The following is a 27,553-nucleotide window of genomic DNA, read 5'->3' as shown; positions in this document are numbered from 1 at the left end:
TCTCTCTCTCCAAATTCTCATGTGTCAAGCGCGCGCAAATAATCTATTTCTATTTATACTAAACTATTGGAGTATAGTGTTTATATTGAATTTCCCTCTAACGTTGACCTTGAAAGCAGTTGAATACATATTGGACTTATGGATCTCCGCTGCCTTCAAGTTCAACGGCGCCGCCGCCCGCGTCACCATCACCGGATACCTGACACCAAAACGCTCCGCAGTCGATTCAGACCCCACCCTCTAGCCCACGATGACGGCTTCGTTAAGGACGTCTCCGAAGATGTCTTGAATACCAAAGACTTGGTGACAAAAGTACTTTTTATGTGTGGTAGCAAGCAGCATAGTCTTCATCATTTAACCGACTATCTCTAACAACCTGCTCCCAGGAACAAAAACTCCACGATGCTCCCCGTTATCATAAGTGTAGGTGATAAGAACAGCAGCTCCGGTAGAAATTCACGCTCGCTCACCTCCCTCGATGACCTCACTTCCCGCATGTCTACACATAGGACCAACTCGCGTCTGCGCCCTTTTCCTGATGCATCCCCGCTCAAATTCAAGTTGATGCTTCCCGGCAGTGATTCAGCATAGTGCCGCGATCGTCTCATGTTCAAGTGCTACTCCAGCACACCATCATCTGACGTCGTTCCCCTGGTAAACGATTAATGACTTTTCACATGTGTTCAGCAACTTGTGTTTGTTTTATGGGAACAGCTTCATAAACTATATATGTGGGGTGGCGCCATCCTATGGGCCTCTAAACTAATCATGCATTGTGTTTGTGAGCAGTGGACCGAACTGAAGTGGATCTCTTCTAACAAACTGTGAAGACCATTTTCGGCCTTCTGCAACCTCTGAGAATATATTGAACGGAATCTTGAACCTTTCATTGACATTTTGGAGAACTCATTGGAGCCCTTGATATACAGGTCGGTGTTTTATCACACCTTCCCCGGCACATTAATTATGATATGGCAGTCCCATTGTCTTGATAACGTTTGGAAAAGGTGACGTAGACGGTCAGTTTACTACGCTTGATTCGGGACTTTCTCTCAAGTACTTTGTTTTCAGGCTACCAAGACTACGTCACCAATGGCACCATCAATGGCCTTGTTGCTCAACAACAGAAAGGTGCAGCCATTATCGTTGAACACCGTTTCTTTGGCAAGTACAATCCATACGACAACCTCACCTCACAATGTCTCGCTCTTCTCACCATTCAGCAAGCCATAGATGATCTCGTGTATTTCGCCACCACAGCCGACCTTCTCATACCAGGGGGTGATGCTGTGAAGCCCGGTCAGGCGCCGTGGACACTGGTGGGAGGAAGCTACTCGGGAGCCCTCACCAGTTGGACGATGGTCGAGTGAGCATCAATATTGGATTCTGTTGTGTCAGGATGGTGATCGACTCGAAGCAAATTTCTGGGCTGGATATGCATCTTCTGCCGTTGTGGGGACAATTACGCATGTCACCGCCCATCTCTCATTGATGTGATAAAACGCTTCCCCGTCCTTAACACACCATTGACGCGAATGAATCCGCACACAACTTGAACATGATCATTCGGTCTCTTCTCGACAAACACAGTGACTATTATGGCTATTTTTCCCCGATTCGAAAGTACATGCCACGAAATTGTTCTTCCGATGTAGAGGCAGTGATTGCCTACCTGGTTTGGATGTACGCAGTGAATGACACTGCTGGAATCCAGAGCCTCAAGGAAGCATTTGGTCTTGGCGGTGTTGCACACGTAGACCATTTCGCTAGTGCACGCGAGTCGTCTTTGCCCCTTGTTCGGTCTTCATCTTTGCGTGAAACCGATACCTTGGCCCACACGCCTTATTCGTGTAACGTCTAGTTCAGTTTATCCTGCCTTCAACAATTATGCTCTTCATTCAACTTACGTTCCCCGTTTGGTTACAAATCCTCCTTTCCCAGATCATTACCTGGATTTCTCTTCTCACGATCTTCCTTTCACAAATTGATCTTACTGACTCTGCTCGGACCAACAGTTCAATCCAACCTGTTTGATTGGAAAAATCCAGTACCTTGTGCTGGCACAGGAGCAAGTACTGTTCTTCCAGTTCTGTGATGCACTTGAGGTCAAGAACGGTGTCAATGCCGGACCTGAAGGATGGAGACTTGAAAACGCTATCTTCTCTTGGGGTAAATTCTAGAATGCCACATACAACTACAGCTATGGTAAGGCAGTTTGTTTGATTTTCGACTGACATGGCTAAACTGGATGGTGAAGCCTGTGACGATCAGGGTGCCGAGTACGTATCCTTAAAACGTAGTGTCATCCGGACTGGCTGACAGTGAACCAAGGACCTGTCTTGGGGAGTATGACACGAACCAGTCCTCCTGAACTAATGTTACCGTGAATGATCCCGGCATGTCGTGGTCCTGGATGATGTATGTATGCTCTTTCGCATCAATATCTGTTCTGACAAACCTTTGCAGGTGCACCCAACTCGGATTCTACAAGGTTGGCCCTCCTGGAGGCCAGCCTGCAATCGTGAGCCGCATCCTCTAACCCGTTTACAAAGAGGTACGTATATTGAATTCAAGACATGACCACCCACCAACATAATCTTTAGCGCCAATGCGTCAACAGGTTCCCTCAAGTCTTCGCTTCTCCACGTGAGCCTACCACGGTAGAGACCAACAAAATTTACGCTGGCTGGGACGTGGATATCCCACGTCTCTTCTTCGCCGATGGCCTGCGTGATACTTGGCGCGAGGCAACTGTCTCTGCTTACGGGCTGAACAAGGCTAACGCTACCAGCATGCCGATCTATGAGAGCGATGGATTCCGCTGCACAGACATGATCCCGAAGAGTGGCATTGACCCGTCCATCGCCGTCATACAAAAGCAGCATTAATGTACATGACGGAGTGGCTTTCTGAGTGGAAGCCTTCCACCTGCCAATGGTGAATTATTATAGATTGGATTTTGGGACTTGTGAACAGGCAAGTTGTTCATCAATAACTGATCATGTTATATGTCTCAGGCTGCAATGGAAGGATGGTGCTTGTTTTTTACGATCAGTCAGAACCGCACCCGTCTCATCCAAGGGCATTTAATTGGTTTTATTGGTTTTCCGTGCTACATCTGTAGCTCCAGCGCCGTTGATCCTTTGGGTAGAAGCTGGAGTTCAGAATGAAAGAACGACCAAACAGTGGGATGTGTGCCAAGGAAAACAGGCGGGACGAAAAAAAGGTGGGCGAAAAGGCTAAGGAAAGGTTAGAGCAAAGGCTGGCTTGACCTCGGGATTACTTATCTTACAAAAACATTTTCTTCTGATCCTTCAAACATATCCATCAGTAGGAGAAAAACTGCACGTCATACATTGGCACAAGAAGGTCAGCATGTATGTTTTAACTTTTCGCTATGTTTTAGCTACGCTCTCGTCCGTACGTTCTCGCGTCTCGTATGTATACAGCAGTTTTCTGAGTCCCTTGGTTTCCAAAGGCTTCGATCTGCGATTGCGTTTTGTACTGACATATCACGGTCACTGTACTAGGTACAATCACACATCAGCATTGTTGTGAGTCCTTTCATCGCCAGTCTCTTTGATTGGTATGTACTATGATATTAGATTCATCGCTGGTCCCTATGTACATGGTATGTAAATATCAGGGGACAAAATTGACCCGCGTCAATCATGACAATGAATGCTCTAAGAAGCCTTTTGGTACCATCATGCACCGTCCATCTCGTGCTCATCGAATCCCGGTGACGAGGTCAAACATACACAATCTGCCAACGTCGTACTGACATATACGCAGCTGTCATTGGCATGCGTATCCCAAATGCTGATCATCAGACGGGGCACGATGATATATGGCGCGGTATCAGTGAAGAGAAATATCAGATCCGACACCGCTATCTGTGCGTGTCCGCTTTAGAGCTGATCTCTCTAGAAGCATGGGAGATCATACCGGAAGGTTGGCCCATAATATCGCCATGAATATCTGGGTTATCAAATTTCTAACGGGATTTGATGAATACTTTCAGAGAACTCGATAGACGAACGGGAACTTACAGGACAAAGTATAGGATATGATATCGCACGATCATCAACACGTAAGTGTTAGGCCTCATTCTCATTGCCCTCCGTTCTTTCATGTGTTTCACGAGGACGGCAACTGCGAGAACAACTAGGAAGATATCGAAGCATATGATGGGGATGGAAGCATATATTGCAGGCATAGGCCCTATGTTGAAGGACATTGAGCAGTACCTGAAGTTCTCAGTTACTATTTCTTGCACTATGCCATGAGACGTGAGCTCGAAAAAATCGGTGCAAGAAGAAATTGAAATTTACCCGACAACGCTGAAGGTCGACTGTATAAAAAAATATCCATCCCTATATAGAGCGCGATGATAGGTAGGAACAACCCCAGTAAAACATAAAGTAGCAGCTTGGATTGGTTGTATAGGATGTAAAGACGCCAGATGAGAATAACTGGTGATTCAAAATTTATTTGCATAATGGGAGGACGAGAATGTACTACTTACCTTCCGCCAAGCATAAATATGCAGAAAAACCCCATTCGATGAAAACCATAAGAGGGTAGCCTATGTTAATCGCACATATGATGAGCTAACAGTTTCAGTTGAAGACGATATACTCGCAGCTAAATAAGATGTCAACGACCGTCCAGACTTGAAAGTAAATGGAACTCGTAACGTACGACTACGATATGTCAGCCGAGAACGCTCTAAAGATAGCAAGCGTCGAAAAACTCACTGACTCAGGAATACTCATCAGTCCTCCCCCTGATACTAGTCAGCTAATGATGGCTCAGTTGGCACCCCATCACATACACAAGGCGCAAAGCCTAGGTTCAGTGTCAGTATACAATGTATTATCTGAATGACACAACCACAGCAACGTACATTGCAAGGAAAATACCAAAATATCGGACCTGGCAGAGCAATGAAGTGAAAAACCATGAAGCATGTTGGTAGGGCGGAACTCACAGCGAGGTAAAGATATGTCATCAGTAACCGCTGTCTTTTCTGGGTATTCAATCAGTCTCCGCGGCTTGGGGGGTTGACAACTTCAACTTCAACACTAACCCAAATATACTTGACCTGTGATAGATATAATCATGAGGACTCGACCAAGAGAAAACGAGCTTTTCGTTACCTCCTTCTCGAACTGCAGGACTAGATAATCCGATGCTCAGCTGTAGTACAAGGTTCATGAAAGCTACTGACTGTAGTCATAGGATACCAGGGTAATGATTACTACTGGAAAACGATGAAGTTCAGCACGGTGGTCCGTTCACAGCCAGGTTAAACGGAGCTGACGAACCACATGTATTGTTATTCCAGCGGAGAGCAGAGACATCTGCTTGTTCCGACATGCAGATCAAATGGGGAATTCAAAGGGTAAGTGGTGGGTCGCTGATCACTGACGTACAGTACTTATAAAGCACAGAATTTCGTCATCTTGTAAGGGTTCTGGTAGTGAATGACAATTGTACGACAGTGCCGAGTTTACAGTAAGTACGTACTGTTGCCCCGTTACATTTCTGCCCATCCAACCCTCTTTTTCACGTAGTAAGGACCTTATCTAGCCCTGGAGACCATGAGATAACGCCCCACCACTGATCTGAAACTTTCGTATGAACTTGCCAGTGACAAGCACTGTTAAGATACTGACTCATCCGTACGGCAGACTGATCTCTTGTATTGACGTGGCTAAGGAGGAAGACAGTGGCAATGAGCCAAGCCTCTTTCTTACATTTATGGGAATATAACCGCCTGAACAGTGACGACCAAGCCCCCAGGGCGGAAGCCGAGAGCAGAGACAACGGGCACAGCACTTGGGAGGGTTACGGCCATGAGCCACGAGTGAATTGAATCTTTTAGAATAAATTATGCCGTGCTGCACTTCTACGCTATTAGATAGTGAACGGATATCAGCCCGGAACTACTTACTCCCTTTCAGTATTAGCGAACGCTGCCAGGACTAGAGGCTGATTGAAGCGTACCCGCACACCCCGATCTCTTCATGCGCGATTTGGAAGCAACACATACAATCCGCGAATGTCGCGCTAACATGCCACTCCGCGTTGGCATGCGTATCTCAAATGCTAATGCGCACCATTCATTTTCGCGTCCCATTCGATCATCGGACGGGACGCCTGAAGGAATGGCGCGGCATCGTTGAAGAGCTCCGATGGGCTTATCGCTGGCGTCTGCGCGTGTATGCAGCAACTAACTCTGAGTACATAGGTGTTAGGCCTCATCTTGATTTCCCTCCGTTCTTTCAGGTGTTTCACGAGGATGGCAGCTGCAGGAACGACTGAGAAATTGAAATTGTCATGGCATACAACGGGGGTGGATGCATAGATCGCAGGTATAGGTCCCATATTGAAGGAACTTGAAGGCCCCCCAAGGCACTTGACGCTGGGAGTTATTACTTCTTTCACTACGCGACGAGACGGGGTACGAAATGACACACCTCTTGGCATCTGAGGTGATGTCTAGTGCCATCTCTCCGCCAGTGTCCGGGGACTACGAGCGAAGACTACAAGATGGGTCAGATGCTGGCGAGGCGCTGAGTCCTGGGGTATCTTAAGTACCGCTTCCGAGAGTCTCCCCTAGCCAGACCAATCGAAGAAAGATAGTCGCTCCTTCGTGTTACGGCTTTCGAGCCAATTCCGCTCCATTGCACTGAAATTTTGTTGACTTTAAGCGTGTGTGGCCGCCTGTGTATTATGTAGTGTCGAGCAAACACACATAATCCCCGACTCCCGGCACTTTAGTGGGGGAGGGTCTTTGTCGGACACGGACAGGCAGTACTAAGTAGTCTTCTCTCCATTTTTCTCTGCAAGCGTTTATCCGGCAATTCCCTTGTGGCTGAACTGTAACTTAAGAGCGTGCCTGTCATGTGACGCGGTTGTTTTTGCGATGGGCTGTTTGAACATGTTAGCCTGCCCACTCTCGGCGCGCACTACGTGCGTTCATCTGTCACGAGCTTTTCAAGGACCGTAGTGATAATGTTAATTTTACTATACTAGGTGTCTCATACCACTATGGCAACTGCGCACGGATTTTCTGCCCAACGGTTCTGTGGCGGATCTAGCGATGTCTACTAGTGAAGGGCTAAGTGCATCAATTTTTATTAGCGTTGTACAACGAAATGTAAAATACTGGGAACCGGGCGAGAGTGTTTGAATGTATTCCCAGTGATTGCAAGCTACTAGCTGAGTATTTCACATGCTGCATACCAGTAATAGTCAAGTGGAAAACGGAGATTTGTCAGTCACAAGAGAGATGGTCTCCGCGTGCACTTATCCACTTCAATATGTTACAATGCGTCCAACTGAAGCGGAGTCAGGGACCAGCTGGTGCGTAAGCGCAGTTACGACAGAAACATCGCTGGCAGTATCCTCTTGCCAACTTTGTCAACACACCCTTACATATGAAATTGAATATTGGATTTCCATCCGTGGACCTTGTCGAAGGCCGTGGAGATGATCGGCACCGTCGTGTTCTGATAATCTCCACTGCCTTTAAGTTCAACGGCGCGCCCGCATCACCATTATATTACTAGACTCCTAAAACCCAAACGCTCCTCAGTCGATCTGGACACCACCTCCGTAGCCCGTGATGACGGCTTCGTTCGACTCCTAAGTGCCTCGGACATCAAAGATTTCAGTGGCTTGATGACGAAAGTACTTTGTCTGTGGTAGCAAGCCCACTCAATTTCATCATCTAATGTTTGAATCTCTATAGGACGACTAGTACTGTTCTAACGACCTATTACACTCAAGAGCGAAAACTCCCACCCTCAATAGTTGAACCACTCGCATGGTCCCTCTCGGCGTCCGAAGCTTCGGTTGTCTATTGATAAATACCGGGACGAGTCATCTGGAACCTCTTCATAGATACTCCGGGGGTCAACAGCGTTCTCTCTCCGCAGGACTTCGACTTAGTCTGCCAACTCCTAGTTCGACCTGGAGGTACACTACCGGAGATATTGAAGGCCATGCATATTTCCATACATTCAGTTTCCCAAAATTCTTCGATGTCAGAGGTTCTTTACGTCCGAATACCAACGACGCACCAAACAAGATAATGGCCTCCTTCACCGTTCCATACGACCTGGAGTTCCGGCAAGCGGTTGAAGGCTACCACCTGCGGACCCGCACATACATCTAGTCCAAGTCCCTTCGGGTTTCCTTTGGTACGTTCAATTCGCTTTATCGGCACTTGGAAGACAGTGGACTGCCTATTTATTTTACAGTATTACTCGTGAACTCATTTCTGCCATCTAGTATGTCACAGTTTATTTCATTGACAATGTTCGTGCATGTACAATGACCATTGACGGGTCTTACATATCAACAGCCTGTACGCGTTTTGTATTCAATTTCCTTGTTGACGTTCCTAGGACACGCTTGAGGTTGATCGTGCGCGCAATTGAAACGTGTGACTGGTTTCAATACAGGGATCCAAGACTCATAGTGCGTCGTGCTGTCTCTCGTTCTTTCTCTCATTCAGCTTCTATTCGAAGGACCAACATGAACGTGGAAGGCACAAAATTGCTATAGAGCTGGAGCCATATAGTGAGGAATGCGCGGTTGGATCCGTCAATATACGATACTGACTTCGACTCGGACACAGAAAGAGTATGAATTTAGTTCAATGCTTGTTTGAGGTCACAACTTTGTATTGAATTCGAAATCGAGGAGACATCGACTCGGAAACGTAACAATTGGAGTCAACGTTGAGCTGCCCAGCCTGTACCATGTCACTTGCATTTTCGTACTGCCATCCATTGCTTCACATCACTGGAATTCAACTTGAGTCGACTTTCGACATTGCCTTTCAGTAGAGCGCCTCCGGCACTCTGTTTCTCAATTGAGTGCGACAGTGAAGGGCCTGCCAGAAAAAGAGTAGTGCAGAATACTCACGTTCTGCTTCGCCCTTCCAAAGTGCTGGCGCTAGCTCTACAGGATGTAGCACGGAAAATCAATAAATCCAAGCCTCTGGGTGCCACGGGTGCGGTTCCCGAGCGGTCGGAAAGAACCAGCACCATCCTTCCATTGCAGTCTGAGACATATAACACGATAAGTTATCGATAAACAACTCGCATGTCCACAAATCCCGAAAAATGGGATAATTTACGAGGCGGAAGGCTTCCACTCAGCAAGCCACTCCTTCATGTACATTAATGCTGCTTCCTGCACGGCGGCGACCGACGGGTCGTCAATGCCATTCTCCACGATCAAGTCTGACGCGTGGAATCCATCGGACTCGTAGATCGGCATGCTGGTAGTGTTAGGCTTGTTCAGTCCGTCAGCAGACACAGTTGCCTCGCGCCAAGGGTCGCGCAAGCCATTGGCGAAGAAGAGACGTGGGATATCCACGTCCCAGCCAGCGTACATTTTGTTGGTCTCCGCCGTAGTAGGCTCAGGTGGAGAGGCGAAGGCTCGAGGGAACATGTTGACGCATTGGCGCTGATGATTATGTTGATGAGCAGTCATTTTTGAATGCAATATACGTACCTCGTCGTAAATGGGTTGGAGGATGCGGCTCACGATCGCAGGCTGGCCTTCGGGAGGGCCAACTTGGTAGAATCCGACTTGGTTGCACCTGGAAAGGTTTGTCAGATCAGATATTGATTTGAAAGAGAATGCATACACCATCCAGGTCCACGACCTGTTGGCGTTATTCACGGTAACATTAGTCCAGTAGGACTGGCTCGTGTTATACGTCCCAATACAGGTCCTAGCGTCGCCGTCAGCCAATTCGTACGGCACTAAATTTTAGGGATACGCACTCGGCATCCTGGGTGTTACACACTTCACCATCCAGTTTAGCCATCTCAATCGAGGATCAAACTAACTGTCTTACCATGATTGTAGTATGTGGTATTCCAGAATTTACCCCAAGAGTAGATGGCGTTTTCAAGTCCCCATCCTTGAGATCCGGCATTGACACCGTCCTTGACCTCGAGTGCATCACAGAACTGGAAGAACAGTGCTCCTGGGCCAACATAAGGCTCTAGATTTTGCCAATCAAACAGGTTGTATTGAACTGTTGGTCCGAGCAGAGTCAGTCAAGATCAAGAGCAACAGATCAAAAATATCGTCAGAAGAGAAATTCGAGGTAAGGACGTGGGAAAGGAGAAACTCGTAACCAAACGGGGAACGTAACTTGAATGAAATCATCGCGCGTTGATCGCATGATAAACTAAACTACGGATCAGAAGGCGTGGTGCCCAAAGATGAAGACTGAACAAGGGACAAGGATGACTCACGTGCATAGGCGAAATCGTCTACGTGTACAATGTCACCAAGACCAAATGCTTCCTTGAGCGCCTGAATTCCAGAGGTGTCATTCACTGCGTACATCGAATCTAGGTGGGCAATCACTGCCTCTACATCGGAAGAACAATTTTGTGGCATGTAATCGCGAATCGGAGTGAAATAGGCATAATAGTCACTGTTTTTGTTGAGAAGGGGCCGAATGACCATGTTGTGTGCGGATTCATTCATATCAATTGTGTTTTAAGGAAGGAGAAGCGTTGTATCACGTCAATGGGAGATGAGTGGTGACTGCAATAAAATTGACATACGTGATTGTCTCCACAACGGCGGAGGACGCGTATCCAGCCCAAAAAATTCCCGGTTTGCTTCAAGTCGATCACCATACTGAAACAACAGGATTCATTATCGATACTCACTTGACCATCGTCCAACTGGTGAGGGCTCCCGAATAGCTTCCTCCAATCAGCACCCATGGCGCCTGACCTGGCTTCACGCAATCACCCCCAGGCATCGGAAGGTCTACGGTCGTAGCGAAATAAACCAGATCATCAATGGCCTGTTGAATGGTGAGGAAAGCGAGAGATTGTGAGGTGAGGTCGTCATATGGATTGGAATCGCCAAAGAAACGGTGTTCGACGACAATGGCTGCACCTTTCTGTTGTTGAGCAATGAGACCATTGATACTGCCATTGGTAACGTAGCCTATGTAGTCTGAAAACCAAGTACTTGAGAAAAATCGCGAGTCAAGTATAGCAAAACTAACTATCTGCGGCATCTTCTCCAGGCGTCATCAAGATAATGGGACCACCTTCAATGCATCATGTAAACGACACTTGAAGTTGCACTTCAATCCTTAGGACATACCAGGCTCATAAAACTCCCAGTCCATCCAGTACCGCTGCTGGAAGATTCCGAGTTCTGGATCATTGTGGTCGATGAGCTGGTCGAAGTAATAGACAGTCGCAATGGATGGGAGCGCCGTGCCATTCGGCGAAGTGACGGGATGTTCCGGCGCTGGGATTTTTGGGAGAGAAGGCCTGCCACGGAGCATGGCATTAGGGATAGCTGCTTGGGCGACACCTGCAAGTAGGAGCGTTGCAATGGCCCACATCATGTCGAGCTTTAATCGCAAGGATGGGACTACACAACAGGAGGAAAGACTTTATATGTCGCCATAGGATCGAGTTGTACACGTCGCTGATACCCGTGCTACACGCTTGGCATGAGGATATACATTAATTGGACGAAGCTGCAGACTAATGATACGGGTTGCTCAACGGCGTAATGTGCCCGGCTTGAATTTGGTGAAAGGATCGTTACGGAGTATGAATTTACCGCTGGCATTTGCTCAGCGGCGACATTCCAAATAACAGCTCGCACGGCTGCGATAATTGTTGTAAACTTTGGTAATATAATCATGCCTGCCGATGGAGATTTGGAAGCTCACCTTGAATGGGGAAATGCCAGCGTGCCCTTATCTTGCAGTGGTTAAGTCGTGACCACTGTGGAGAATGCACGCGCCAGCATGGCACATACTTCGTGGATGACCAGGATTGTACCACAGTCTCCTCAATATAAGCCAAAGGAGACGGTATAGTTGCTCGTCTGGTCACTTCGGTACTGCAGAAGTGAGGCGGTAAAGTGCAAAGAGCGTTGTCGATATGTTGATAAGTTCAACTGTCTGCCGCTCACTTCAGCCAGCACCACACGAAAACTTCCTGGCCGCATAATTCAGGGTTACAATTATAACTGTTCATGCATTACAAGTATCTTGCGGTTGTAAGCTTTAATGCATCATCACCCCAGGGTGTTGTGTCAACGTCGCTGAACTGCTCGCAGGTGCGAAGGATGGCGAGGTCAGAGTCCAGGAAACGATTGTCCATGAGCACGATGATGCAGTCAAAAATATAGAGGCCCAGGTCATTGAAGTATTGCCATTCAGGAACGTTTAGAGTGCCTGCTCCAGGAACGTCATACCAAATGATTCGGGAGTTTGGGCATGGACCAGGGTATCCCGTGACGGCATTAGTAGTTTCGACAATGCCCGTACGAGCGGCAGTGGGGTCATCGTTGGATAGGCCGCGGACGGCATTGATGAAGGATGACTTCCCACCTCCAGAAGAGCCGACAACTGCGAGGTGGAGGAAGTTTGGGTTATAACCATACTTGGCCTTCATCCGAACGATGTCCTCCGAAGGGCGGCACTCGGGGCGAACTCCTTCAAACCAGTCACGCTCGATCGCGAGCTTCTCTTCCTCTGCTCTGCGAAGAGCTGCTGCAGCCGTGCCTGTTCCCCGTTCGTGTTCTTCCTGACACCTCTGCGCATTTTCTGCCGCTCCCTCCGCAACACACCCGGCTCTTTCCGTTTCTTTGACTTGTGCCTATGATAGATCGACCCGATTCTGGGTCTTTCTAGCTATGTCCTCCGCCTCGTTCGTCCCGCGCCTCGCCGCATCGACTTCCTCCCTTCCCGCTCTTTCTGTTGTTCCATTTACATCGTCTTCTTGTGTCCTCCACAAGACTCCTAGGAGTGTGAGAGCGAATGTAGCTAGGATGATTTCTGAAGCCGGGAGCATTGCTGAAGCAGCTAGATCTATGCAGCGCAAACGAACGGAGGGGAACTTGATGGTGAGAAGGGCTGTTTCGCAACGTGACATAGACTATAAGAGATCGTGGACTGCAGAACTTCTAGCTTCACTCACCTCTGTATGTGTTGCAGTAATGCAGCGTCCAGGTGATGGAAACTCTGCAGTGAAGAAAAGAAACAATGATTCAGACACAAGGTAAGTAGGATGTACTATGAGTCTTATACTCATCCAGACAGAGGTCAGGCGAACACGAGGCCAGTATGATCCAACCTGACACCGGCAGCTTCCAGGTTATTGGAAAGCTACTAGCACACGTGAAGGGGGAATAGAACCGGCCGACAGGAAGCCATACATCAGAGATCTACGATGGTCGCCAGGCAGGCAAGTCGGAATTCCCAATGCACCAACCTGTGAACACTTAGTCCCAGTGAACAACAGTTAGAGGTAGACATGTGGCGAAATAGGTCGAAGTACTAGTAGAAAAAGAGGTAGATAAAAATCTAACAAATTAAATCGAGATGATAATTGTGCAAGATTCAAAAAAAAATTTGCAAAGTTCATTACATGTCCACGTGCGTCTCGGGGCCCGCAGCATGCCCATACTGATCAAATTCATCCCGTTCGTATGGGCAGCCTAGTAGGGCTTCTGGCGTAAGTCAAACCTTTTGCGTCGTCTTGCTATGCAATCTCACTCAGCATTGACAGGATCTGACCGTCCTTCATCAATGTCCGCTCGTGTCAGAGCCCACGATTATGGCTGGCCCTTGGATTGACGCCCTACGACCCTATACTTCCTGATGGTTGTTCCCAGACTTCATTGTCAAAATGATGCAACTAGGAGTTTTAAGTAACGAATCGAATCGACATTTTTAATGCAATACCATGTGCAACTACAGGGGAAGGGGGCGGTCTCGAAGGGATGTCACATCTGACAAGAAAATAAATAATGAACCAGCCCACAAAAGATGAAAAAAAAAACATACGGATCTTTTTACCAACCAGATTACCGCTAGCGATGGGAGAATGATTACTGAAGCGCCTAGGATTATTGCTGAAACAACTGCGAGTATCGCAGCACATATGAACATTCCTGGAACAGCTGCGAGCACCACTAGAACAACAACTGCGAGCACCACTAGAACAACAACTGCGAGCACCACTGGAATAGCTGCGAGCACCGCTGGAACAACAGCTGCAACCACCGCTGAAACAGCTGCGAGCACCACTGGAACAGCTGGAACAGCTGCAAGCACCACTGGAACAGCCGCGAGCATTGCCGGAGCAACTGGGAGCCTTGCTAAAGCGGCTAGGTCCTTGAAGCGCAAACAAACGAGCGAAAATTTGACGGTGAGAAAGGCTGTATCGCGACCACTTCTCTGTGTGTCCGGTACGACCTGGACTAACGTTAACCGATTGTGGACTCCGGAGCTTCCAGCTTCGCTCACCTCTGTATCGATCGCAGTAACCTGAATGCAGCGTCCGGGTGACTCTCAGGATTCCGCAGGGAAGATAAGAGACAAAGCAGCAGGCGGGGTTTATAGGTCTTATGCCCATCCATCCAGAGGCCAGGCCAGCACGAGGCGAGCACCGGCAACTTCCAGGTCATTGAAAGGCTATTTAGTTAAGGTAAGATAGTGTGACGTTCGTTAAAGACTTAAGCGCCCTACGCCACCTAGGTTGCCCAATTAGTAAGCCTTATTATACTTGGTGATAAGTCGCGAAAGGCCACATCCGTGGCAGTGCCCGCTACCCTTTTCTTTTTTTTTGGGGGGGTGTGTTCTTTCTGATTTTGATTTTGAGTCGTTGTAATTAATGTTGGGGTTGTTGTTTCCAATTGAGTCTGTCATTCTAATGCCGATCAAGATTATTGGTGTTACAAGAATATTAGAGATACATCAGCAAAACACTTTTTTTTTCCCACCACCGAAAAATGGCTGGCTGCAGCTTGGTCCCTTCTGTACAGAGCTGTACAGAGCCCACAGAGGCAAAGTGATTTGCTGATGTACAGTTGAATGTGCTATTTCAAGAAACATTTGATAACAGTGATTATGGACATAGGAGCGAGAAAGAGCTGATAGTACAAAGATTGCAAGCAGCTGTCATTTTAAAGTTGTCAGTGCTGTTGATGATCCTGCTCCGTGTTTTTCAGTGGTTGAAAGCATACCAATCATGACCTAGGATGACTGTGACTAGCAAGGTATTGCGAAGTGCAAACAGAAAATCAGTAGAGAACTGAACATCTCCTTTGAGCAAAGTCACAAGAGCCCGAAACACACCCTCTGTCATATCCCATACCTCTGGACCCGGAACTCCAGATCCTCCCCTGTGAAAGTCCAGTTCTCCATCCTATTCTCCATCTGGCACTCCACTTTCATCTCTGGACTCACTCCTATCTCCTTTTAGAATAACTGTTCTCCAGCTACCAGTTGTATGCCTTTCTGCTTTGCTTACTGATCTGTCCATGTGTACTTCATTTCCAACTTCATTGCTTTGATCTGTTATACTCTTACTAATAGACTTTTCATATGCTTTGGGCATAGCTTTTACTTTGCTGACTGATTACTTACATGATACCTACAGTATATAAACTCCTGTAAAACTCCGGTACTCCTCAGTTCAAATATCATCTTAGTTCTGCTCATTCCTGCTTCGCTGGACTTGAGTCTGATCTCCTGTCCACCTCCAAGTCTTAGGGTTAATCTGTTACGGTTGTCTGTGACACCTTTCATTTTCCTCTTCACCTTTCACATCTTGACCTATGCTGGAATTACCCAGATACATCCTCAGACTACTAGTTAGACACTAGTGAATCCACCTTGATTCCTTTGACTTCTCTAGAGTGCCATCTCTAGTAGATTGATTGACTTGAAACCTCCTCTGATTACCATCAGCGTAATAAAAGGTCAAGATAATATTTTACGGCACCGATCCTTTGATCATTGTGCACATCCCCAACCCATCCTCTGCGATGTAGATGACAAATGAATGAGATGTCATTAAACTACCATTGATCCTCCACTTGTTCTATCTTGGTGATGAACATAGGTTGACGACTCTTTGATAGACATCACTATGCTGAAAGCTGGACCTTGCAAAAACCAGGCTTGTGGAAAGAACGCTGACAGAGCTTATCCTGAAGCAACAACCCGACTCTTAGCAGTAGATGATGATGGTGACCTTATCCCTTTCGAGGTCTGCGACTATTGCAACTGCTGTTGCAAAAGAACGATCTTCAGATACAAGATCAGATCCAGAGATTCTCAAGTAGAGCTCTATGAGAATGGCAGAAGCTACCCTCAGGGGCCTGTTCAGGCTATTCCCAACCTGAAAGATGAAGTAGTATTCCCTACACTCAATGCTAGGAAGATGACAACTCCCTTGACCATTCCCAGGATTATTCCTGATGATACCCTGACTCCTCTGGCTATTGCCATGAAGATATCCACCCCGGCTGTTACAGCCACGACCATAATTCCTCTGGCAGTAGCTGCCAAGACCCCAAAAGCAATTCATTTTGGAATGATCACGACTCTCTTCCCTGACACCTCAGTGTTTCCCATCTTCGGGAACATTGTCCCTTTGACTCCTACCCTGACGATTCTCCCGACTCCTGCTTCTATAAGTGAGAAGAATGAAGCCCGCATTGACTGGGCCGATGAAATGGCGATGATGCCAATTGTTCCTCTGGAACCTAGGAAAACATGAACCAGATCTAGGAAGTCGAGTATATCTCCTTCCACAATGACGAAGAAGTCTGCTCAGACCATTATGGCTGATGAAAAGCAGAAAATGATGAAACTAGGACTCTGTTTCCTCTGTGGACAGAAAGGCTTAGCAAAAGACTGCCCTGAGCATTTGAAAGCTTGCTTAGAGGCAAAGAACGCAAGACACACGACCACACAAATAGTGCAACCCCAGAGCACAGGATATGGCAAGACGCCTAGAAAGGAGGTGCATTTCCCTTTCGACCTCCTCCATTGATGACACTCTCCTAGAAAGGAGATACAAGGCAACCAATATGAATTGTTGTCCTTAGAAGAACCCAAATTGTAGAAGTCTATGAAGAACCACCGGTGACTGTCTTGGTTATTCCCTCGACTCCCCCTCCAACGACTCCTTTGATGATTCCCACTCATGTGACAGAATTCAATGACAACACCACTGACCCAAAGCTGAAAGGACAATCTGTCCTGGAAGAACATGGCAAAGTGAAGGACAGAATCAACCTTTTTCTGATTCAATTTGGATCCAATGACGTTGACAGGAAAGATGCTGTCATATACCTGATCCGACCGACCACTCTGATATCAATATCTGCTCCACTTTCCAACCCCCTCCACTCCATCTATCCTCTGTTCCATCCAATCACAGTCTGCATTCCACTCGACTGCTCAACTGGTTCCCGTCCATAACGTCTCCATTCAACTGGACCTCTTTCCCCTTTTAGATACCACTTTCCCCTTCGGTACATAGACCCTTACTTCCGGATCACCAGTAATTCCTATTACTGCCCGATCACTGATCCGACGCATACATATTGATATCCACTCCGACTTATGTCTTCACCTGTGTAAAGTACTTACAAACTATATCCTTGGTACATAGCTTTACAACATAGTTACCCTGATCACTGCCTCATACATAGAAGTATATAACATATCCTGTACTTAGATATTTTCCTCAGTCTTAATATTACTTGTCTTCTTGCAGTTACTACTTGTGAGAATTCTCAGTAGGACCTTGCCTCCTCTGGACACAAGTTTCAACTTGTTGTCACCTCCGACCCTCCGACCCTCCGACCCTCCGACCCTCCGACCCTCCGACCCTCCGCTCCGACTTAGAGCTGTGCTCTAAGTCTTCCCCTTATTTCTCTGCCCCTTTCAATATTCCCCTCTGACCCTTTTCCATCCTCCACATTATCCTCTGCCTTCCCCGCTCCTACCAAACATTCCCCCTGCTCCTATCCACCCTCCGCATCACTCCCCACCTTCTCTGCTCTGCTCCTAGTCGGCCTGTCATATACCTGATCCGACCGCTCCCATATCAATATCTGCTCCGCTTTCCGACCCGCTCCGCCCCATTCATCCCCCGCTCCGTCCTATCACAAGTCCACATTCCGCCCTATGCTTCCGCTCAACCGCTCAACCGGTCCCCTTCCATAAACCTCTCCATTCAACTGGACCTCTTTCCCCTTTTAGATATATGCCTTCCCTATTGGTACATAGACCCTTACTTCCGGATGACCGGTAATTCCTATTACCGCTCAATCACTGATCTGATGCGTACATATTGATATCTGCCCTGACTTATGTCTTCACCTATGTAAAATACTTACAAACTATATCCTTGGTACATAGCCTTACTGCATAGTTATCCTGATCACTGCCTCATACATAGTAGTATATAACATATCATGTACTTAGATATTTTTCCTTAGTCTTAATATTACTTGTCTTCTCGCAGTTATATCCTGTGAGGATTCTCAGTAGGACCTTGCCTCCTCTGGACACAAGTCTCAACTTGTTGTCACCTCTGACCCTCCGACCCTCTGCTCTGACTTAGAGCTGTGCTCTAAGCCTTTCCCTTATTACCCCGCCCCTATCAATATCCTCCTATCACCCCTTCTCCTATCCTCTGCATCATTCCCCGCCTTCTCCGCTCCGCTCCTAGTCGGTCTGCCGCTAGCAGCTCTTACTCTCCAACCCTCAAAGCGGACCCTAGCGGTCCACTCATCCTACCGTCGGACAACGTCGGACCTGCTCCAAATTCAGGGCACATACTCGGCTAAGGGCGCAGCACAAGAGCTGAAGCCAAGCCCCGACCCCTCTGCCTCTTGAGCTGGCACAGTACCTAACATAGAGGAGGAACAGACTAGGAACTATGAACGACGTCTGTGACGACAAAATAGATTACAAGTGATAAATGTGTATCCATCAGAAGAAAACAAGACAAGATAGTTCTGGAACTATGAAGGATTGGATTCTGGAAAAGTTCAAATTTCCGATTTGCTTTTATTTTTGACTCTTTCTCTTGATTTCTTTTGATTTTCAGACATTTTACAACTTTGAAGATTTAGGATCTTCATTCTTTTCTTTGTTTCTTTTGGTTTCAGTTGAAGTTCTGGGAACTTAACCCTTAGAAAGGAGGTATTGTTACGGTTGTCTGTGACACCTTTCATTTTCCTCTTCACCTTTCACATCTTGACCTATGCTGGAATTACCCAGATACATCCTCAGACTACTAGTTAGACACTAGTGAATCCACCTTGATTCCTTTGACTTCTCTAGAGTGCCATCTCTAGTAGATTGATTGACTTGAAACCTCCTCTGATTACCATCAGCGTAACATAATCCTTAAGACTATATCTCTAGCTCTACCTTAGGGTAGTCTACCTCTGTTCCATTTCTACGCCGGACTTGTCCGAAGTAGTCTTACTCTATTTGCTCCTAGCCTTCCAGAGTTCCACTGAACTCCCCTTGTGTCTAACCTCCAGACTTACCCAGACTTCCATCAGACTTCCCCTCTGCCTCTCGGAAATTAAGGGCACATACTCGGGTAAGGGGCGCAGTGCACAAGCTGAAGCCAAGCCCTTTGAGTTACCTTTCCCTTGAGCACAACCTTAACACCCTCTCGAGAATGAGCAAGTGCATGAGAATTCAAGAAAGACACAGAGAGTAGAGAAATTTCAGAAGAGTCGTCTCATGCAACAGATACATTTATACCCTCAACCATAAACAACATAATGGGAGAGTGAATAAAGAATCTATGCATGAGGCTAACAACAAAAGACAACAAAATCAAAATGTGAGAAAAAACCACTGAATATATCCACATTGCACCACCACTGCAAATCCTCACTTTTTTTCTCTTTTCCACATCCACAAATACCCAGCTACCTAAAGGTAGTGGGAATTATGTGCCTGGTCAACTATAATTAGGCTTACTTGTGTTAAAGCTCAACACTGGCATTAAATACTGCCCCAAATCATCTATGACCTTCATGGCTTCACCTATCCACAATGGGGGCTGGTGGGGTGGGTATTTAGAGGTAATCCTAAGCATATGTAATCCACCTGCCCCTGCCATGTACCTATTATATCCATCTATGGTGCATTGGTGTTCCCACGCACCTTGCCCTTTGCCCTCACTGTCCTTCACAGTGTCTATGCCTACCACAGCATTGCCCTCTCCCCAGGCTAGCTCATCACTGCCGCCATCATTTTGGAGCCCAGTTGCAGTCCCTGCGCTTTTTCTCCTGTCCAGACCAAGTACCGCCACCTTGACTGCTAGCCCATCCTTCTATCGTCAATGTGTGGCCTCCCCCATACCATCCACACCTTATCGGATACACTCCTTGAGTGCCATCCAACTGCCAGCCCACTCCACTGCCATCAATATGGCCTATTGCAGCTTCCCCCATAATATCAACACCTCTTTGAGGTATGTTGATATCATTTTACTTTCCGTCTGTCTCAAAATGGTTGAGCTGTCCACTTTCTCTGCCTAGTGCTGCCTTAGATGTTCCTATACTGCCCTGTCTATAGTAATAGTTTGTGTACACTGCACTTCCCCATTCATTATCTCATACAACATGCTCTTGCTATGACATACACCCATTCAATAGATCACAGTACCTCTCCTTGTCCTACATAACCATATCTCTCATTGAATGAATCAATCTGGAATAGACGCCAACTTGGTTGCATTGTAATACTGTGTGACATTTGGAGATAAACATAGTTGAGATAATGTATCAGATGGTGTCACCAAAATCAAGGAAGTTATCTGGGCTGAACAATGTGTTGAGGTGAGCCAAGGTAGCATCAGGGTTGAAAGGTGGAAGGCTGGACCCTGCAGTGAACTCATGAGCATTGAGTTGAGCAAACTCATGGGCGTTGAACTGAGGGAACTCCAGAGTATTGAACTGCTCTGTAGGGTGAGTACTCGGTCCTGACTCATCTGCTGAGGGTGCAGTGGCAGACTGTGCTGCAGGACTAGTAGTGATAGTTGGGGGCTGGTCAGGCTTGCCTTCCTCGCCTTCCTCATCACTGCTCTCGATGAATTCAGCACTCTTATGGATCTTGTGCTGATTAGCATTTCCCTTTGACACTGCAGATTGTTTGCGCTTCCTTCCCTTGTCAGAGCGAGTGTGTTAACAATGGTCAATGATCTTGCCCTTATTAAGCTGCTTGTCACATTGTGGGTACAACAAGTGCAGTGGAGAGAAATCGATCTACTACACAGTTGGGTCTTTGCTGCCTGCTGCCTGCTGCCTTGCTTGGGAACAAGTGCGTTCGACCCTTAAGGGGATTGCTACTGGGGAATACTAGTCTCTGTCTAAAGCGACCCTATAGGATGAAAGATCCGCAAAAGTGGATGAAATGGATAGGATGTGAAATGTATGGATTCGTCAGATGGAGCGGATGGCACTTGCAGATCGGACAGGATGTGAATCAAAGTCAAAGGAAGTTCATTAAAGGTTGGATGGATAGTGGGTATAAGTCAAAGCAACCTTCTGGTAAGGTGCAGGAAAAGTGGGAGGAAGTTACATGAAGTAAGTATTTTCAAAGAACATAGAGATATAGGTAGCAAGTCTAGACCGTGCCATAAGCTATCTGAAAAATACTGGAGTGTGAGAGGATATGTCTGTGTTCAGTCAGTAACAAGAAAATGTGTGTGAGTACGTACAAATGAGGTAGAATGGATGTGGACAGGATGGATGCGGTGGATGCGCGAGCTATAGGGGGAAATCCGAAGGTATCCACATATCATCCAAAAAACGGATGGGTATGGGATGGAATGGATAGGTGTCGGATGGACGTCGGATGGACGCCTGATGCATCGGAAAAGTGGTGGATATGAGCCTAGCATAGGGATACTCCCTACAATGTTCCAGGTGAAGTTTCTTGAGCTCATTGTCATCTATGGTTATCCATTTTGTAGCACTCAACTCCCACTGCTGCTCAAGCATTTTGAGATCAGGGAGTGTGCTAGACACATTGCTGAGGTTTGCGAACTTAATGCTGTCTGGCTAGCCTGTGATCTCTTCTATTGATGGAGGTAAGTGATGCTGTCATCGTGGAAGTAAATGAACTGATGGAGTCCAACATTAATGAGCAGGTGCATTGAGGTGCATGTGTCAGAGACGAGCTGTCAATGACTTTTCCTGGTGCCTGTAAATAAAATAGTGTTGGATCACAGGTGATAGTGTTAACAATAAAAAAATTCTGACCTTTCATCCCTTGGATGGCGAATCCTTCCATCTTGCTCATGAAGTCCTGATTGTTGATCCCCATCACCGAACCCATGAAATTTTGAACACCCTCAGTGGTGAAGGTAATTCCCTATAAAGGGAGATCCATTGAGCCATGTGTTGTGAATAAAATGCTCTTGGCGCTAGTATGACATTTAAGACTGTGAAGCTAGAATGAATAAAACCAAGTTAGAAAGATTACAATGTAAAATTTCATAAACCTTCAAACCTCATTCTCGACAGCATTCAAAGTCTGAGTGATATTGTTTACCTTCGACTTCATCAAGATATGCAAACCAAGAGTCTTAGTCTCCCTCTGCTCTGTGAACTCCTTCAAGAGGTCCTCCTGTTCTTGCTTTGACAGTGCATGCTATGCTTCCTTATGATCACAGACTAGCGACTGAAGTGCAGCTCTACCTTCACTGTCTGGATGTATATGTTAGAATAAGTATATAGCAGTCAAAAAAAAAAGAAAAACTTATGGTTTTCTTTATCCTGGCTTTTCTTCCAGCAAAACATGTTCCAGAGATTTGGCTGCAAATGCTTCAAGTGTAGTGTACCACAACCAAAGTACAACTGATTTTGGACATGTTGGATGCTCTTCTGGTGAGATCCAGCGATAGTCTTCATAGCCTCGTTGATCTGGTACTAGGCATCATCAAGGGCATCCTTGAATTTGTGAGACTTGTTACACTGTGCAACCTTGAGTGCTGCTTGTGCTTCTTTTCTCAGCATAACCTTTGGACATCTTTGAGGTGCCTGGTTACAACAAGATGTAGTACTGCACTTCTTTGTGTGGAATGATTCAGAGACCATCTTCTACGAAGGGGGGGGAGATCTAGACATCAGAATATTGTCAGTATCAAGCTAAGACTTTTAACACACCAGGAATAAAATTATTTCTGTGCGTTGGTATTCCAGGAAGCAAACTACATTTGATGCATATATTGAGCCTATGGAACAACTTCAAGATCTAGTAGTACACAAACAATAACCCAAACAAGTAAAGCGCACACAAGAAAACCAAAATGCCAAGAATCTTCAGAATGACAGTCAGTATGGTAAGCGCCAATAATGAATGAGGCTAAATGTGAAAAGGGACTATTAATATGGAGACTGGTGCATGAACAAATTACTGACCTTTACAGCATCAGGGTTTAGCATGAATCCCTGTAAGTCAGTGAGGAGAGCCTTTGCCAGCAGGGAAGCATGTTCATAGTTAAGGTCCCACTTCAGAGATCTAAAAACTGCCTCCCATCAGCTGCTATGGATGGTACTGGCTAGAATTTGCAATTTTGGCAGAATCTCATCCCCAAGTTTCAGCTGATCCAGGGCAGCATTGGTGTTTGGACCAATACTTATGAGCGCAGCTGTCATATCCCGTACCTCCAGATCCGGAATTCCGGATCTACTTCATTGAAGTCCGGTCCTCCATCTTACTATTCTGCCCAGCGCTCCGCCTTTATCTCCACACTCACCCCTAACTCCTTTTAGATTAGCTATTGCTCTGGTTACTGGTTATGTCCTATTCCGCTATGCTTACTGATCTGTCCATTCTTACTTCATTTCCGACTTCACTGCTTTGATCTGTTATACTTAGTAATAGACTTTCCACATGCTTCGTACATAGCCCTTACCTTTGCTGACTGAATTACTTACATGATACCTACAGTATATAAACCCCTGTAATACTCCGGAACTCCTCAGTTCAAATATCATCTTAGTTCTGCTCATTCCTGCAATCTCCGGACTTGAGTCTCATCTCTTGTCTACCTCCGAGTCTTAGGGGTTAAACCTGAGGACTAATTCTCCGGCTCTACCTTAGGGTAGTCTAACCTCTGTTCAGTTTCTACTCTGGACTTCCATAGTAGCCTTACTCCATCCCCGCATAAGCCTTCCTGGAGTTCCGCCGAACTCCACCGACACTAAGTCCTCCAGAACTCCTCGGACTTCCATCGGACTTTCCCTCTGTCCCCTGGAAATTAAAGGGCACGTACTTGGGTAAGGGGCGCAGCGCACAAGCTGAAGCCGAAGCCCTTTGAGTAACCTCTCCCTTGAGCACGACCTTAACAGCAGCGGGGGCAATCATGCTGGCATCAAAACCATCTTGACCCTGATGTGACAATATCGGACCCACTAACTTCTCACCAGGGTTCCTACTAGGACAGAATACATCTGCAAGTCTGCATTGGCAAAGCTGATGTGGCACCTCCACAAATGCTGCAGGCTGTGTTGATATGCTTTTGGTGAGCATCACCCCTTCACGAATAGCAGCAGATGGGATATTGGCTGCTTCCAAGTCATTTGCACAAGCTTGTAGGTTGCTCCCAAAGACCTCGGAAGGCTGCACTGAGCATTGTATGCGAGCACCGGTAGGAACTGTAGGTGCAGGTAGATATTGCAATCCATTGAGACTGATATGAGTAGCAGGAACTTTACAATTGAGTTAGTGGTGTACAATATATAAGTATGATAATAACTTACAGCACCTGAGTGGAGTGACCTTCTCGATAGCACAACTTTGCAAAAAACACTGGAGATGAGGGATGGGAAACTCCTGAGCAAACACTTGGGCCCAAACAGCAACATCTCCACCAATGCACTCAGGTGTCGCTTGCAACTTGCAGGGAGTAATATAGATGTCCAAGGGAATTTTCTCAGATAAGAATTTTGGACCTGCCACCACACCAGCACAGCAGATAATAAGTGAGATGCTGCTGTTGAGGTGATCTTGCAAGTTGACCTATGAAAAGAATCAGACAAGATAATTGAACTTGATACTTGAACTTACTGCATTGAATATGTCCTGCAGCCCCACTTCTAGTAGGTCATCTTGTGTGAGGGTCCTCTTGTCCATCTGTTCCACAGGAGGATTTAATGCGATGTAAGATGGGTGAAGACCCTTAGGTGTCCTTGTCTGATAATGAGTACCATCAATATTATCACAAGTCCCTCAAACAAACCATTTTTCCTACCTCAATGTGGTGTCTAAGTCTAAGCACCTGAGTCACATGACCCCTTCACCTCTTCACACTCATCACATATATCACCCTTCATCCCGTCAACCAGTCACAGAAGCACCCATACCCTATGCCCACATCTCTCCCTTCACATTGCCAATTACATCTCCAATCAAGTCATTGATTGATCTTCCTCCCATTGGATCTTCGATCTCTATCTGAGATAGATCTTCTATTTAATTGCCATCTCTTCTCTTCCATTATGATTCAGATCTCCTAGCCACTGCTATCTATATGTTCCTTCTTCAAAACCCTCTACCCTTGGACCCTTACACCTGATACTTCTCTCACCTTCTTATTTAGATAATTACCTTTCTCATCTTGGTCCGTGCACTGTTCTCATGGTATATGAACCCTAGTGGGTAGTCAGTAGTTCTCTAGTCTAAACCTCTTGTACCTTCCATAGGAATCTACTTGATGTCCATCGCTCACCTTCTGTTTGACTCTTACCCCTATTCCTTGTTTGTCATTATTTGAGTCCTGGTCTGATCACTTTGAGACTATTATTGTCAAAGAGTCGTCACAAATATGCACGTTGTGGGTACAACAAGTGCAGCGGAGAGAAATCGATCTACTACACAGTTGGGTCTTTGCTGCCTACTGCCTCACTTGAGAGCAAGCATGTTCGACCCTTAAGGGGATTGCTACTGGGGAGTACTAGTCTCTGTCTAAACGACCCTAATCAACCCTACTGCAAGTAGGATGAGGATCCGCAAAAATGCAGAACAAGCGGAACAAGCGGAACTCGCACAGAACAAGCGGAACCTGAGCGGAACTCAAGTGGAACTCAAGCGGAATGGAAAGGAATGAAACAGAACTCAAATGGATAAAGCACGGAACATACTGATTCGTCGGAACTCGCAGGCGAAGTTGAAGGAAGTATATCATGAGGTTAGATTGATAGTGGGCATAAGTCAAAGCGGTCCTCTAGTAAGGTGAAGGGAAAGTGGGAAGGTAAAAGATGGGATTCAATAAAAAACACCCAAGCCCTGAGTAGCACTACTTAAAGGGAAGATTATTTTCCAGGAACACTGAGGTACAGGTAGTAAACTTCTCAGGAAGCAGAAGTGAAGGCAGGCAGTGCACATGGGCGCAATACTCCGGAATAGGGGTCCATGCCATAAGGGCATGTGTCAGTTTGATCTGGATAACGTTAGGAACAGTGGGAAGAGGGATACAGCATACCAATGGACCTGGAAGGATGGGGACAGGACATGCGAAGGTTGTCCGACGATGTGCGGGAATATCGGATAGTGCGGGCGGGTTCTGAAGGATGCGCGGGAATGCGGAACCCATCGGATGATGCGCGGGAAACGCAGAACGTGTGGAATATGCGGAACTGATGTGAGATGATGTGGAAAGGATGGGGTTTTACACCTACAGTGGGGGAATTCCCCACAATGTCATGCCTAAGCAGTGCCCTAGCAGCTGCTTGGCATTCATTGTTGCTGAAGCCTTCTGTGAATGTTGATGAGTGAAGAGCAGCAATGCTAGCCAGATTAAAGTAACCACAGCTCACCACTCAAGCTGGAGATGGTGTAGCATTAGAGGGTGTTCACTTGGTTGGTTTGATGGGAGTGGTCATGGTTAGAGGTAGCCTCACAGTCAAATATGAACAGGTGCACAACAGTGTTGTATTTAAATGTAAGAAAGCACAAGTGATTAGCACTGAGTGACTTACAGACTTGAATGATAGGACTTAAGCTCAGGCTGTTGCTCCTTGTAGATTTGTGACATGTATCACAGATGAGTCATACCAGCTACAATTGGTCCAGTGCAACAGCACCCCACTGTATGTTAACCTGACATTCCCCCACAAATTCTCTGACACAATTACATTACCATGAACTGGAAGACACCATCCAATGGATGGCCGACGACCTCATAAATAAATTCACAGTTATTCGCGAAGTACCACATATATAATTCATTATGAATGACAATTGACACATTCATAAGGATGAACCGACCAATGAATAATTTGCAGAATGGACGGACAGCGGATGTAAGTGTGTGGGCAACCATAAGTATGTGTTCTTGAATTCATTATCAGAGTACATGTTGATGCTAAGCATGCCGACACAATAAGTGGAGTTGAAGTTTGGAATTCGAACCACCCTACATATACCATTTCACGTTCTCACCTTCCCTCAGTCTGTTCCATCACGACTGAGGGTAAGCCTTTTCGATTACTCTAACCACTACTAGATACTGATGATCACTTAGGCTAACATTGTGTCTAGGTACTTAATATAGTCTGTTCCATCATGACTGAGGGCTAACATTGTGTCTAGTCTTAACAGGTTATGAGCCCTGCTCTCTCGTAAAACAAGGAGTGGAATTACCAACTAGATACACCAGCAGGTCTTAGGAACAACCTCGCCGGGTTA

The 27,553-nt window shown here is 46.4% G+C and overlaps 6 protein-coding genes across 6 annotated transcripts; 2 read left to right on the top strand and 4 right to left on the bottom strand.

Moving 5' to 3' along the window:
* Positions 1-768: 768 nt before the first annotated feature.
* Positions 769-3,977, top strand: EDB91DRAFT_1086157 (uncharacterized protein; the record flags this gene model as incomplete). Its single annotated transcript, XM_041316000.1, has 15 exons — positions 769-781; positions 1,008-1,019; positions 1,072-1,366; positions 1,591-1,855; positions 2,016-2,169; positions 2,258-2,279; positions 2,467-2,521; positions 2,604-2,857; positions 3,018-3,034; positions 3,125-3,226; positions 3,332-3,369; positions 3,407-3,420; positions 3,531-3,554; positions 3,606-3,631; positions 3,796-3,977. 15 exons carry the CDS (start codon positions 769-771, stop codon positions 3,975-3,977), a joined length of 1,473 nt encoding a protein of 490 aa, XP_041172142.1.
* A 4,687-nt stretch (positions 3,978-8,664) lies between these two features.
* Positions 8,665-11,762, bottom strand: EDB91DRAFT_864082 (peptidase S28). The gene is made up of 10 exons (XM_041328638.1): positions 11,750-11,762; positions 11,167-11,703; positions 11,066-11,110; positions 10,719-11,013; positions 10,611-10,667; positions 10,293-10,477; positions 9,887-10,069; positions 9,813-9,834; positions 9,538-9,760; positions 8,665-9,489 (listed from the first exon to the last, which is right to left on the bottom strand). Exons 2-10 carry the CDS (start codon positions 11,414-11,416, stop codon positions 9,154-9,156), a joined length of 1,596 nt encoding a protein of 531 aa, XP_041172141.1. The 5' UTR covers positions 11,417-11,703; positions 11,750-11,762; the 3' UTR covers positions 8,665-9,153.
* Positions 11,566-12,596, bottom strand: EDB91DRAFT_864024 (interferon-inducible GTPase-domain-containing protein). The gene is made up of 2 exons (XM_041328637.1): positions 11,750-12,596; positions 11,566-11,684 (listed from the first exon to the last, which is right to left on the bottom strand). Exon 1 carries the CDS (start codon positions 12,477-12,479, stop codon positions 12,063-12,065), a length of 417 nt encoding a protein of 138 aa, XP_041172140.1. The 5' UTR covers positions 12,480-12,596; the 3' UTR covers positions 11,566-11,684; positions 11,750-12,062.
* Positions 12,597-15,962: 3,366 nt separating this feature from the next.
* Positions 15,963-16,595, top strand: EDB91DRAFT_1086154 (uncharacterized protein; the record flags this gene model as incomplete). The annotated part of the gene is made up of 1 exon (XM_041315999.1): positions 15,963-16,595. The coding sequence occupies one exon, from the start codon at positions 15,963-15,965 to the stop codon at positions 16,593-16,595; it is 633 nt and encodes a 210-aa protein (XP_041172139.1).
* Positions 16,596-20,643: 4,048 nt separating this feature from the next.
* EDB91DRAFT_1086153 (uncharacterized protein) lies at positions 20,644-22,733 on the bottom strand (the record flags this gene model as incomplete). Its single annotated transcript, XM_041315998.1, has 8 exons — positions 20,644-21,019; positions 21,579-21,627; positions 21,777-21,917; positions 22,052-22,063; positions 22,123-22,234; positions 22,415-22,513; positions 22,538-22,569; positions 22,718-22,733. The coding sequence occupies 8 exons, from the start codon at positions 22,731-22,733 to the stop codon at positions 20,644-20,646; spliced, it is 837 nt and encodes a 278-aa protein (XP_041172138.1).
* A 1,252-nt stretch (positions 22,734-23,985) lies between these two features.
* On the bottom strand, positions 23,986-25,109 carry EDB91DRAFT_1086152 (uncharacterized protein; the record flags this gene model as incomplete). Its single annotated transcript, XM_041315997.1, has 6 exons — positions 23,986-24,118; positions 24,141-24,256; positions 24,281-24,522; positions 24,628-24,886; positions 24,935-25,060; positions 25,107-25,109. 6 exons carry the CDS (start codon positions 25,107-25,109, stop codon positions 23,986-23,988), a joined length of 879 nt encoding a protein of 292 aa, XP_041172137.1.
* Positions 25,110-27,553: the final 2,444 nt, after the last annotated feature.

Source organism: Suillus paluster (genome assembly GCF_016628075.1).
Source record: "Suillus paluster strain FC165 chromosome Unknown EDB91scaffold_87, whole genome shotgun sequence".
Taxonomy (NCBI): domain Eukaryota; kingdom Fungi; phylum Basidiomycota; class Agaricomycetes; order Boletales; family Suillaceae; genus Suillus; species Suillus paluster.
This window is presented reverse-complemented; position numbering and strand designations above follow the sequence as displayed.